The 12,968-nt window shown below is 54.5% G+C and overlaps 5 protein-coding genes across 5 annotated transcripts; 3 read left to right on the top strand and 2 right to left on the bottom strand.

Annotated features, from left to right (window-relative positions):
* Window positions 1-194: 194 nt before the first annotated feature.
* Window positions 195-1,268, top strand: TRIREDRAFT_30017 (uncharacterized protein; the record flags this gene model as incomplete). The annotated part of the gene is made up of 2 exons (XM_006962473.1): window positions 195-980; window positions 1,026-1,268. Coding segments are annotated over 2 exons (1,029 nt in total), but the record flags the coding sequence as incomplete, so codon positions are not given.
* Window positions 1,269-1,377: 109 nt separating this feature from the next.
* TRIREDRAFT_120416 (uncharacterized protein) lies at window positions 1,378-3,552 on the bottom strand. Its single transcript, XM_006962648.1, has 2 exons — window positions 1,992-3,552; window positions 1,378-1,894 (listed from the first exon to the last, which is right to left on the bottom strand). Exons 1-2 carry the CDS (start codon window positions 3,352-3,354, stop codon window positions 1,701-1,703), a joined length of 1,557 nt encoding a protein of 518 aa, XP_006962710.1. The 5' UTR covers window positions 3,355-3,552; the 3' UTR covers window positions 1,378-1,700.
* A 951-nt stretch (window positions 3,553-4,503) lies between these two features.
* Window positions 4,504-6,652, top strand: TRIREDRAFT_104356 (uncharacterized protein; the record flags this gene model as incomplete). Its single annotated transcript, XM_006962872.1, has 3 exons — window positions 4,504-4,622; window positions 4,715-5,900; window positions 5,969-6,652. The coding sequence occupies 3 exons, from the start codon at window positions 4,504-4,506 to the stop codon at window positions 6,650-6,652; spliced, it is 1,989 nt and encodes a 662-aa protein (XP_006962934.1).
* Window positions 6,653-8,115: 1,463 nt separating this feature from the next.
* On the bottom strand, window positions 8,116-11,336 carry TRIREDRAFT_56894 (uncharacterized protein; the record flags this gene model as incomplete). The annotated part of the gene is made up of 10 exons (XM_006962647.1): window positions 8,116-8,169; window positions 8,252-8,313; window positions 8,399-8,710; window positions 8,837-8,905; window positions 9,002-9,206; window positions 9,284-9,780; window positions 9,862-10,061; window positions 10,137-10,216; window positions 10,279-10,855; window positions 10,933-11,336. Coding segments are annotated over 10 exons (2,460 nt in total), but the record flags the coding sequence as incomplete, so codon positions are not given.
* A 760-nt stretch (window positions 11,337-12,096) lies between these two features.
* TRIREDRAFT_104354 (uncharacterized protein) lies at window positions 12,097-12,927 on the top strand (the record flags this gene model as incomplete). Its single annotated transcript, XM_006962871.1, has 1 exon — window positions 12,097-12,927. The coding sequence occupies one exon, from the start codon at window positions 12,097-12,099 to the stop codon at window positions 12,925-12,927; it is 831 nt and encodes a 276-aa protein (XP_006962933.1).
* Window positions 12,928-12,968: the final 41 nt, after the last annotated feature.

Here is a 12,968-nt window from a genome sequence, read left to right as displayed (position 1 = left end):
GGAAAGGAATATATATAGCTTTCACGTCATCTCTCCCTTATCATGTATAAACCTATATGCGTCTCTTAATAAGCTGCATACAGTCCAGCGACTCTTCTCCGAAGAAAAGCGTCCGTCATTCTCATTCCCACGCCCCCTTATCCCTTACCACACACACAATGCGTACCAGCGAGCCCCAACCTCCCCTCGTAGCAGACGTCTTCTACATTGGCGGAGAATACATCACAGACTCCCGAGGAACACACATGACAGGATCCATGTACGTCCGGCGCCACGGACACAGAGTCCCCGGCCAGCCCCCCATCGTCTTCATCCACGGCGCTTCGCAAACGGGATCGACCTGGGAGGCAACGCCCGACAACCGCCCCGGCCTGGCTCTGCTCCAGGCCGCAGACAACTGGGAGTGCTACGTCGTCGACCAGCCGGGCGTTGGCCGGTCCCGTTATCACGAGGCGGACATGGGCCCGCTGACGCATTACACGGCGGAAGAGCTCGAGGCGGCGTTCACTGCGCCTCCGCAGCAGGAGTCGTCGCCCTGGGCTCGTCGTCATACGCAGTGGCCTGGGTCCGGCAGGCGAGGGGATCCCATATTCGACGCCTTTTACGCAAGCCAGGTCGGACATGTCGGGAGCTATCCCAGGGCCGAGGGCCTCTTCAGGCCGGCCATCAAGGCACTGCTCAACAAGATCGGCCCGGCGTTTCTCGTCACCCATTCGCAGTCGGGCCCTCTCGGGTGGCACGCGGCCGACGCCTGTCCGGGGCTGGTCTGCGGGATCGTGGCCCTGGAACCGCATGGCCCGCCATTCGTCTATCCGGACTGTCCACCGTTCAACGCGCGGCCGGAGATAGTCGGCAAGCTGTCACATCCGTTTGGAATCACCAGCACACCGCTAGAATACGATCCGCCATTGCCGGTAGGTGCTGAAAAGCTGCCATATCGTTGGGTGATGCCAGCGCAAGGCAAGGCCAGCATCATCGAGGTGACGGGCAGACACGCTGGTCTCATCAAGGGACCCCGACAGGAGGCGCCCGTACGGCAGCTGAAGAACCTCTGCCACACTCCGGTCGTTTTGGTGACTGCTGAAGGGTCGTATCATTCTCAATATGACCATCTCACTGCTGAGTTCCTCCGTGAAGCAGGGGTTCCTGTAGAGCATGTCCATCTCGCGGACGAGGGCATCTGCGGAAATGGTCATATGATGGCGATTGAGAAGAATAACAGAGAAATTCAAGAGTTTATACACAGATGGTTGAAGAAGCAAGTCGCAACTACAGGTTGGAAGGGGTTACCATGTTGTCTCAACCCACAGAGCGAAGGAGTGCGGTAGACGAGAAGCGAACTGGTAGAGACAGGGGCTTTTTGCAAAGAGCAAGAATCTGGCGCAAAAATATATAGATGCTCCAGAGGTATATAAAGGCCAATCCATTCCAAACCAATCCGATAAGATACGCCTGAAGAAAATGCTCGCTGTATCAAACCCGGCCAACGCCATGCTTCCCGAGAAAAATGTCAAAGTCGCTCATGATGAATGCTGAAAAGTGTTCTCCGCCCCGTCCATGCTGCTCAGATCCTTGGACAGAGCCCAACGAGGACACGACCGGGCCGAGGCTGCACGAGGAAAGGAGAAAAGCGTCGTTGTCTTCCTTGAGCTGCGCCGCTGCACCCGGCCCTGCCAGGATAACGACCATGCCCTCGGAAATTAAACAACATGTTGACGCTGCTTGAACTGCGCCGCTGCACCCAGCCCTGCCAGGATAACGACCATGTTCCGCCCCAGGCACCGCGTCCCTGACCTCGAGCTACGCCGCTGCACCCAGCCCTGCCGGGATAACGACCATGCTGTCAGTCGGACGATGCGCCATCGTTTCTCCGAACTAATCGCTGCACCCAGCCCTGCCAGGATAACGATCATGTTCTTAGAACCTCGTGATAGCCTCGAAGCCCAGTAATGTCCTCTTGACCCAGTCTCACGAAACCGGGTGTGGCTTACCTGAAGCATCCAGCTCCCAAAGTGGTGATGATGTGCTTCTTCGGGACGACCTGTAGGTCCGAGGGGTCTGAGAAGCAGCCCGAGAAGCCTTTGCGCGCGTGGTGCGCAGAACAGGACCCCCTTTTCGATATTTGCGTTTACCATGAGCGGTGCCTGCTCCGGGAGTCCCCAGTGACTTGCTTTGATTCCTCAGTTGATTGTTTGCTAACGCGTTGCCTGGACTTGTCGAGGGAACGCCATCTGCTGCAGTATCTTCTCCCGATTCGGCGGATGAGGTATGGGACGTTGGGGGAGAGGGCAAGCTCTCTATCTTTTGTCGTTTATATCCATTGTCCTCGCCGTCATCATCAGACCTGGATCTCTTCCGAGGGTTTTGACGTGGTGGGGTGGGAGCAGCGTTGTGCTCCAGTTTGCGACGCTTGGGCTCCTGGACTACGGCATCCTCGTCTGGCCGAACCCTCTTCTTTGTCAAAGCCGCGCTTCCGTCGTCGCCCAGAGGGCTTATTTGTACCTCTCGGACCGCATCTCCGTTGTCTTTGGTCAAGAGACGTTTATCGCTCGATATAGGTCGGGGAAGTTGCTGTGTTGGAGGGCTCTGGCTAACGGCCTCGGAAGCCCCATAGGTCGTTCCATCAGAAGTGAACGATGTGTATTCAACACAAGGCCCTGTGAGGATTATTTCGTCACTCGGCGTTTGCTCCCTAGTGCTGCCCTCACTCCGGGTCCTGTAATCTAGTTCGTAGTCATCGGGGTGCTGTGCATCCCAATACCGAGGCATAGGGCCATTCATATAGGGATAGCCGCTGTGATCAGCATGGGCCCGCGCCTCCAGTACCACGTCCCTCGTCTGCTCTTCAGCAGGGTTCCGCGCCTTGGCGTCGAGGTTCTCGTGGATATCGTTATCCGGCGGCGCCTCGTGCTCTGCGTCCGCTCCCACCACCGCCGCTTTCCTGCCAGACACGACGCCCTCCAAGAGTTGCACAAAGTACTGGAGACAGCCAGTCTGAGAGGCATAAATGGCCGTAAGCCAAGCATCGTTGCTCGTGAAGGTTTCTGCGTTGGCCAGGGCGTCCTTGAGGGCATGGTCCATAATGGCTGTGAGTTTCTTCCGTTGCTGCCGATTAATCTTGTCGAATTTCTGCTCGAATTCCTCCTGACCACTAGACTCCTTGGCTACTGCTATCGCTATGTTGTAGTATTCGTCTTCGTCAAACAGTGGGATCTGCATCGTATTGTACCGCCGCCAATAGTCGCCCCAAAGGAAGTCTGGGTGCTTGATATCGTGGGGGGCCGTCCTCCTCCATTCTGCATTCCTATGTTTATGATGACGCGGGTTTGGCGGTTCGAATGGATGGAGGATCATGACTGATATATCTCAGCCGTGCTGGCTTGGGGCTCAGTGCTTCTTCGTTGTCGCCGTCGCTGCCGTCGCTGCCGCGATCGCTATTGTCGCTGTCGCAGTTCGTAGTTTATGACTCGGATCGCTTGTTGACCGCGTTAGAGGGGAGAAGAAAAGCTGTGGCAGAGTCGCGACCCTCGTTTGCAGCTGTCTGTGCGCCAAATGGCGGGTGTGCCGGGGGGATGAAAGGTTGAGAATGGCGATGTTGGAATGGCGTGAAGGCGTTGAAGTTGGCGAGCCCAGGAAATGGCTGGGTGCACCTCAGCGAAAGTGGCGGAGCCGCTACGTCCCGATCGGGCTGTGGCGCAGGACATTTCGTTGTTGGGTGCTTTTGAACGCCAAGTGTGTGCCACAAGGAGCTCTGGATGCCTACCTAGGTATATTTTAGCGAGCAGGGCGGTCGTTGGCAGACTGTTCATGTTGCCGAGCAGTGCACGCCCGCACAGCAAAACCTGCTGCAGCAACCGTGAATGGCTGTGCCTCTGCGCTTGTACGACGCAAAGACGTTTGGTCAGCAGCTGCAAGGCTTTTTGGAATCGGATGTGATGCGCTGGCAAATCCAGTTTCTCTCTGGTTGTGTTGGACGAATGCGCCTGTAATACATAATCGAACAAGTACAGCCGACATCTGGTTCTCGTTGTGTAGGTACCTTACCTGTCCGACAAGTGCTAAGGTGCCAGATAGTACTACCTAAGGTACTAAGGTAGCAGTACTAACTTGAAGGTAAGGATAGGTACCTTACCTACTAGGTAGGTACTTCCATCTCCATGGCGTCCAGTGGCTTTTCTAGCGTTTAGCGGCCCGGTTGCCGCCCGGCGCCTTTAGGGGAGGGAGTGGCGGTGCGTTCTGCTGACGGGAGGAACGAAGTCGGGAACCTGTAATCGAAGCTGGAGGTAAATTAGCACCCGCTACCTACTTACCTAGGTACCTACCTAGTACCTACTACTGTACCTCATCAGCCGCCTGATGCACGTCCATGGATCCAAGGCTCTCCCCGGGTCAGTGCAGATGAACCAAATGCTCTGTACGACGGGCCATCCTCTCCCATGAGCTGCAGCTTCAAGGCAGCTGGACCGCCTGCCTGCGTGCCTCGCCCGCAGTTATAACGAGGTCATGTACCGCTCGACCTGCCTGCTCGGTTCGTACATTGTAGCGTCTCGATCAGCATCTCGCAAGCGTCCCACGCGTCTGCTCTCCATCTACATCTACATCTACCTACAACCACAGCCGACGTATGTAGAGCCCTCGGCATCGCCATCATGCCTCTACAGACGCAGAATATCAGCCATGCCAGCGGGCCTGCTTATTCCCCGTCCTTTCACAGTTCTGCCTCTGCAACGCAGATTGATTCTCGTGCTGCTGCTGCTGCTGCTGCTACTCAAAGAGAACAGGAACGGACTGTCGAGCTTGAGCGTGAAGCTCAACCACAGGCCAAATCCACCTACAAAGCCCCAGAAAGTCAACAGACGTCGTCAGTCGTAGCTGATGGAGCGAATACCCCCAAGGCTCCAACTGTCGACCAGATAAGGACGCTTCTCTATGCTGCCTTGCCTTCTGCCGAGGGCGCCCGGTTGATCATTGCATCGCCTCAATATCCCAATGACGCAAGCGAGGACTCTTCGGTTGTTCGGCTCCCACAGGAGATTGAGGGCAGGGTGACGTTTGGCCTCGTGCAAAGCTCCCAGCATATGGACTACCTCGTTCAACAACCGCTCCAATACGGCTCGTCCGCTGTTGAACTGTGCTATGAAGTCATCTTTATTCCGGGCAGCGATGATTGTCTACTCAGGAACTGTTCAAAGGCGCCGCTTCATATGACATGCCTCGATTCTCGCTGGACTCGGTGGCTGATACGAGAGAACCGTCGTGCCGTGATCCGTCCTGGGCTGTGGAGGATTTCCCTCGTTCGCAATGGAGACGACGCGTCTGACCGACTTTGTACTGAGATTATGCTCCTCAGGAGACAGTATACAGTGGCAATTCACAGGGCAATTGACTCGTCGTTAGCCAAACGAGCCGCCAGCGAAGACGACGCGGAGAATCGCGGCAAGCGACGAAAGCTGGGCAAAGACGAGACAGAAGATGTCGCCATTCCGCCCGCTTCCAAGACGGCCCCCGGATCAGACTCCATCGCCAAGAGGGCAGACATTGTCCAGAGCCGCCAGCTGACGCCCTCTTCCGTTCGAGAGCTTGTCAATCAAACGGGCATCCCGCTTCTAGAGCTTGCAGACAAAGAGACGGCAGTCATCAGCAGCCTGCACATCAACAACGGTGAGGATCCGCAGCCAACGCCCGTCTCCACGGCATATGGTTCGGATTCATATCACCTCAGTCGAATTCAGTACATGGGGCATACTTCGTCCACCAGTGTCTTTTCTTGCCGGCATTCTGCTATACCGGGGCTGGTAGTAGCCAAAGTCCCTCGATATGACGGCAAGTCGATCGAGCAAGTACCTTCATTTGCGCGCTCGTGGAAGAGAGAAAGGGATATGCTCAGGGGCCACAAACATGTATGTCCTCCCATCGCCATCATCCCACCTCGCCTCGCCTCAAATACCTCCTGCTAACAGAACTGAAGAGAAACATAGTGGCGCTCAAGGCCTTTGATGCACGCATGTTCGCCTTGTACTTGGAGGTCCTGCCCAGGTCACTTTATCGTGGCAACATGTCGACGTTCACATTGAGCGATGTTGCGACCATTCTCTACGACATTGCGTCTGCCCTCGTTTACCTGTACGACAAGTCCATCATCCACAACGACATCAAGCCAGGTAACATTGCGTTTTCTCCCCAGCGAGGCGCCGTTCTTTTCGACTTTGGGATGGCCACGAATGACGAGGATCAAGCGACCGGGGGGACGATGTGGTATCTTCCTCCAGATATTATCCACCGCAAGCGACGGGGCTTCCCAGGAGACGTGTGGGCACTAGGAATTACAGCGTCTTACTTGCTTGGCAAGATGCAGATTCCCGAAAGGTGTGGGATCAGATGGGACATGGCTGATTCGGGCAAGAAAAAGGGCTCGGATCAGGCTATGATGGCATGGTTCAATCTCGTCAAGGAGAAGAGGGAGGAGCTGGACAGGGACAACAAGCTCGAAAGCATAGTCTACGATATGCTCCATTGGAAGGCTGAGTCTCGGATAACGGCCGAGGGCATTACAGCAGCGCTCGACTCGTTCAAGTTGGAGTCGGTTGAAGGTCCGACATGCGATGGACAGCGTTTGACGAGGTCGCGAACAAAGTCTCCTTTAGTAGGGTAGATTGGTATACATGGTGCAGGCAATTGTGATGGCGTTTCATAGGAGAAATCAAAGATGGCCTCAATGACACAAGTCTATTGATCTACCTATCAGGGGCAATACACCCGTGTCATGTCCCAGTCCCGAGGGTGCGATCTGGATCCTCAAGCATGAGTCGCCAGCACTTCCACTTACGGCTTACAAGACTTGCTTTGCTTCATAATCATATGCACGAGGCTATCCTTTCTCCGAAACGCCTCGGAAAACAACTTGAGCTTGCCTTCGTCGAGAGCGCGACGCGCATCAGCCGCAGACCTGAAGCCGGAGCGCGACCCCTTGGCCCTGACGCCGAGAGGTCCAATGAGCAAGCCGAGGATGGCAAAGGGCGCAGAGAGGGGATCATCGACGATTTCCACAACCGTGAGGGCGCCGTTGCCAAGCTCGGCGGCGAGGGCCAGGCCGCGCGCGATGAGGCTTGCGGCGCCAAAAGCCGCGGCGGCACCCTCGGCAACCAACGGCAGGATGGCGAAGACGATCTCGAGGATCTGGAGCACGCGCTCGTGCTGCTTCTTCTCCTCCTCCTTCTCTCCAATCTCCTTGATCTTCTTGATGGACTCGATGGCGTCTTCGAGCATGAAGACGGGCATGCTAAAGGCAACGGCCGGGTCCTCGTAGCTGACTTCGAGGCTGCCCATGCGCACCAGCGGGATGGTCCAGGCCAGCAGTTGCGCGAGCTCGTCCATCCTGGGAAGGGCCTCGTCCACGAGCTCCTTTGGGTCGGGCACGTCGATCTTGGACGCGTCCTTGATGCGTCGCGGAAAGTTCTTGTACATGACAAAGTAGTTCATGCATCTGCAGAAGGTCCCTCCTCCTCCTGGTGGGCACGTGCAAGGATCGCGGACGGCATAGTCTTCAAAGGTGACCCAGTCTCTCTCAATGTTGTGCGAGGCCTGCAGTGCCTTGTAGAAGCCGTCCTCGTCTCGAAGCGTGTACTCGATGTACCGGGCTCCTGGATTCGATGGGTCAACCCTGAGCTTCATTTCTGAGCAGGGGCCCGAACCCTCGCTCACTTCGCTTTCCCACTTGCAGTCCATGTACTTGTTGCCTTCGCCACTGCCGGTCATGAAGTCGAGGAGATCATCGTTGATGCCGTCCTTGACCCACTCGACGTACCATTTGAACTGCAGTCAATGTCATCAGTCTGGCCATCAAAGAGCGGAACTACAACCCGATTTGAGGGGAAAATCAAATAAACTGAATAAACATACCTTTTTGTCGTAACCCTCTGACACCTCTTTGTAGGCCTCGACTGCTAGGGAAAGCTGAGACGAGAGAACGGTCAAGATGTAAAACGAGGCGCATCGGCTGTCCAAGTCTTGAGGTATGTCCTCAAGAGTCTCATAGGTGCCCTCGCAGGTATCAAACAGCTCGTCGAGCCCGTCGGTGTCTTCTTTCTCCGCCCCGTCCAGGTCATACATGTCCACCCACCATTCTTCCAAGTCGATGGCCCAGTTTGAGATGCCGCCAAAGTTGAGAGCCTAAACGCTGAGTCAGACCGATAATCCTGAGGATGTTGACTTGGGCCAATTTCATAGAGGAAGAAGCAATGCATCTCGTTACCTGGTACTTCTTGATTCTGGCCTCCTTGACCGACTTGCTCATGTACGCGACCCATTGTGTCTCTAAACAGGTGGAGTGAGTAGAGTCAGCACGAGTCTTTGCTCAGCCTTGTGGGAGGGCGGGAGTGGGTGGCCTGGGAAAGTAGACTCGAGTACTCACGATTATATATGAGATAATCGCTGTCTGTTTTCTCATCGTACCACGCCTGGACAGGATAACTCTTCCTATCCTCCATAATGTCCAGTATCTCGGCATTGGAGATGTAGCCGGATGAATTGGTGCATCCCCCCGGGGCAGCCAGAGACTGGGGACCTGTAAAAGTGCACATGGGCCCTTTGCACTTGGGGTCGTTCATCTCGAAGGAGCGTCCGTAGCTTGCAACGCCGACAACAACCTGCCTCGCCTCGACACCGGCCTTTGTGATCATGGCCAATGCATTAAGCGTCTCCGTCATGTTGACTAGATGCAGTCAGCCACGGTCAAGAAACAGGGGAGGGACAAGACACATACACAAAAAAATAAAAAGGAGGGGGGGTGTAAACATCTTGGAAAGGGGGCACGAGGGAGGCGGGGGGTTGTCCATACCATGAGATCTCAGGCAGCTGCCTTTTGGGCATCCATCGCTGGCCCATCGACTGTTGAAATCCCACTGGCCTGTGCCATACATTAGGTCATGGTCAGCTTTGGTTTCATCATGCATATGGGTACCGATACCCTTCCCTTGGAGGTTTAGGTGTAAGTAAGCCTCACCATGAAGATCATATGTCATGTAGACGATGTAGTCGACCGTCTTTGCAATGTCGGCAATGGGAAATGCTTTGAGGTACCAGAATGACGCAGGCGCCGCGATCGAAAGACTCATCTCCGCTGGCAGCTTCTTTCTCAAGAGCTGCAAGAATCTGAGATAGTTGGCAGGGTCCTCTGGGGATCCGGCAGGAATGGGAAGATCGGTAGCCTTTGGTATGTGCAGAGACGTTGAGGTCAGCTCGTCAATCCATCAACCTTTGCGGCCAGCGTGGAGATGTAACTCACGCCGGGATACTCCCAGTCAAAATCGACGCCGTCCAGCTTGTGCTGCTTCAGAAAGTCGACAACCTGGGTGGCGAAGAACTCGCGATGTTCCGGCTTGATTGCTTGACGAAGCGTGGCGTAAGTGTCGACGCCGACAGAGAACGACCAGCCGCCAAAGGCCGCGATGCGCTTGATGCCGCTCAAGCCCTTGAAGTGCTCAAACTGGCCGCGCGGATCCTGGACGCTGACTTTGAGGTCCTTGGTGATGTTGACAAAGGCGAAATGCAGGTGCGTGTATCCTTGACCCAGGTCGCCCACCGTTCGGACGTCCATGTGCATGCATGAGCGGTCGAGATTCCACGACTCGTAGTACGTCACCTTCTTGAAGCTGTCGGGTGCCTCTTTGTTGTTCACGATGCCCATGCCACAGTTGGAAATGCATCCGTTCTCCCCAGGCCGAGACGTGCCCGGATTCCCGGTTCCAGACCTGGAGATGGTGCAGAACTCCTTCGTTGTCCCTGCACGTCGTCAGTTTACCTTACCTACCTAGGTACCCGTGCAAGGTCTCGCATATAGGTAGGTTCAAGTTAATCACGTACCGCAACTGCCCCATATGTTGCAGCAAGCGTTCAAGGGGCACGGGTTGAGGGTAGCAAGTGCAACACCCGCTGGTGGCTTCTTGGTCCCGGGTTTGGTTGGCCCACATACTGCATTGGGCACAGGAGCCGGCAGAGGAGGAGTCCCTTTGCTAAGGCAGATGGACTGACCAACGAGAAGAGATTTGCATCCATTCCAGCCCCTTGGGGAGGAAGAGTCAACCTACTATTCTGAGGGCTTGAGGATGGGGAAAGATGGGGGGGGGGGGAAGGGTTACCAAGTCTTCCTATTAAACTCCACCACGTCGGTTGTTTCGAGGCCGTTTGAAGCAGCAATATCCGCACAAGTGTCACTACTCTGTGAGGAAAGGGGACATATTAGCTGCAAATGATTATAACTTCATGCTCATAAGTCCATACCTTGACGGTATAAGTGGCACACTCTCCGCTCGGCTTGGGCTTGGGTCGCAAATCGGGCAGCTTTCCAGGAGAGCAGCAGACAGGCTTTCCGACGGCTAACTTAGAGCAGAGTCTCTTGTCATAGCTATTGTATCTCTCAAAGTTGGCTCCGCTGACGCCACATTTGGAGGCGAGACTTGCACACGAGTCGCCAGGGACGACTTTGATGGCCTTGCACTCGCCTCGCGGGTGGAGATGAGTGTGAGAATGTCGGGTCAGGGGACGACCTGGCAGGTCTGACCGTGTCCAGATATTCAAGTCGGTCAGGGTGCTTATTTCTGACGAATCATCAGTTGGCGCGCATTCCGCCCTGCTCCAAGATGCAACACAGCTCTGGACGGCAGCAAGGTCATTCTCAAAGCTAATGGCAACGCCCACGGTATGTTCCGAGTTTCTGCCTTGTCCACAAATCTGGGCCAAGCTTCGGGAGGCACCGGTTGTATACGGGCTGTCGACGAGGCCTGGCGCAAGAGCAGACACGGCACTGGCTGCATCAACGCTCGCACCGACGTAGAGTCCAAGGACGGTATTGTGTACACTAGATCGAGGTTCTTGATATCAGCAAGGTAGAGAAGAAGCATAGAGATGAAAAGAAAAAGGAGGTTTTATGCTTACGAGGCAAAGAGGATGATATTCTCTCCTGAATCAGTTGCCTCGCCAAGATGATGCCGAAGACTATCAAATGCTACCACAGCATTCAGTCCGCTTTCAGCCTCGCCTGGAGACCACCGTGCAATATCAGCGCTGGAAAGGTGAGCATCGCCGGGCATATGCGTTTCGCTGTGCTGACTTCCATGATGCGTCGAGTTGAGGACTTGTCGTTCAGTCATGTTTGCTGCAGTACAAGCGCGGAATCTGAGTGTAGATTCAGGATCATCAACACGAACATGAATGGCAAAGTCGAAGAGCATGGGCTGGTCACAGAGTGACAAGCTTTCCATAGAGGAATATGCAGTCCATTCATGCCGTCCGTTGCCGACACACAGGGAAGGGCATTGAGGGTTTCCAACCTCATGCATGGCTTCAGACTGCGCAAGATGAGCCAAACCGACGGCAGTGGTGAGTCTGATCAGGACACGAGGTGAAAGACGCCAAGCCATTGAGACGGTCTCTGCGCGTAGGCAACGAAAATAGAATGAGAAGTCAGATGGAAAGATGGACAAATGCAAAGGTTTGGGAATGCTGAGGGTTAATCAAAGTATACCGGGCTAGAATGAGTGAGATCAAGAGTCCGAGGAGAGACTTTGTTCGGGGGGAGAGGGGGGTGCTATCACTTTGATCATAAGGTTCCCCTGAACAGTGCACGCGTCGCCCGACCCTCTCGCCTCAAGAAGAATCCTGAAGAATCCAACGGTTCAAGGGCTCATTGATTGTTAATAACGGAGCAAACTAAGCCTATGCAACATGTCGGTGCGCGTAGATAGATGCGAAGCAGCAAACGGGCGGTCATTCCGAGAGTCGGGGTATGTGCATGGTGGCTTGCCCCCCCCCCCCCTTGTTCGCTTCATCAACAGGGGCATATGGCTCGTAACAGACGAGCGTGTTAGGCAATTGCCGTCTCTTGACAGTACTTTGCAGATGGAGCAGTTCTCAACGCCGTTGTTGGACAAGAGTGTTTGAGGGTTAGCCTTCAGTATATCATGCTAGATTGTATATAAATATTGTGATGAGCCAACCCCTTCAACTGACCATTACTTTACTATCACTCGGTCCATTGCTTCTACGCCTCTCTAGACACATTCTTTACTTGTCGATACATTTTTCATTCTATCTCCTACAATGAGAGTTTCTCTCTGTCTGAGCGTTTGCCTACTTATCCTCCACGCCATCGCGGGTGGCATTCGGGGAGCTTTTGAACGCCTATACATCTGGTGGGCTTATCAAGCGGAGATCGAATATGCACACAAGGTCTTTGATTCTTTCGACGTCAGCAAGCTGCAAATCTGCCATGGCCAGAGGGGAAGCGGCCCAGGGGCAACTCTCACGTTCGCAGAGTTTCTCGAACTCAGCAACAGACAAGGCAACACTAAGGGAGCTGTCACCAGCAAGACCTTCAAACCAGATTCCATCGGCAGCACGGCAGAAATCATGCTAAAGCTCACAGGGCAATACCAAATGCAAGAGCGATGGCCAAGACCGACGAACATTATATCCTCCTCTCAGGGCAGATACACGGACATGCTAGATGAGGTTTCCAATGTATTGTCCAAATGCAAGCAGGACCTGGGCGACAGCAGAAGCATCAATTTGGCCTTGGATGCCTTCACAAGAGTAATCAGATGGCGTAAGGCAGACTACGAAAAGCATCGTTTCCCTGCCCTAAAGTCAAACAAAGACTTTGAGGCCATCAAAGAATGGAGGTTTTGGACTGTTGGGGGTGACAAAAGAAATAAGGGGTTATGGCGCAACTACATCGACTTCGAGGGTACCATAGCTTCTGCGCACAATTCGGGGTACAAGGACATTGAGAATCTTGAGAGTCATGTACTTAACTGGGAGCGAACCACATACTTCAAGGGCACTGATGGCGCAAGGGCAAGTCAGCACAAACACACGATAGTGGCCATCCAGGATGCGCTCACTAGATATCGCAGTGCCACTGGCTGCTGATGAGTTGAAGGGTGCTGGGCCGTCGGGGACTACAGAAGGGG

This window comes from Trichoderma reesei (genome assembly GCF_000167675.1).
Source record: "Trichoderma reesei QM6a unplaced genomic scaffold TRIREscaffold_3, whole genome shotgun sequence".
Lineage (NCBI taxonomy): Eukaryota > Fungi > Ascomycota > Sordariomycetes > Hypocreales > Hypocreaceae > Trichoderma > Trichoderma reesei.
This window is presented reverse-complemented; position numbering and strand designations above follow the sequence as displayed.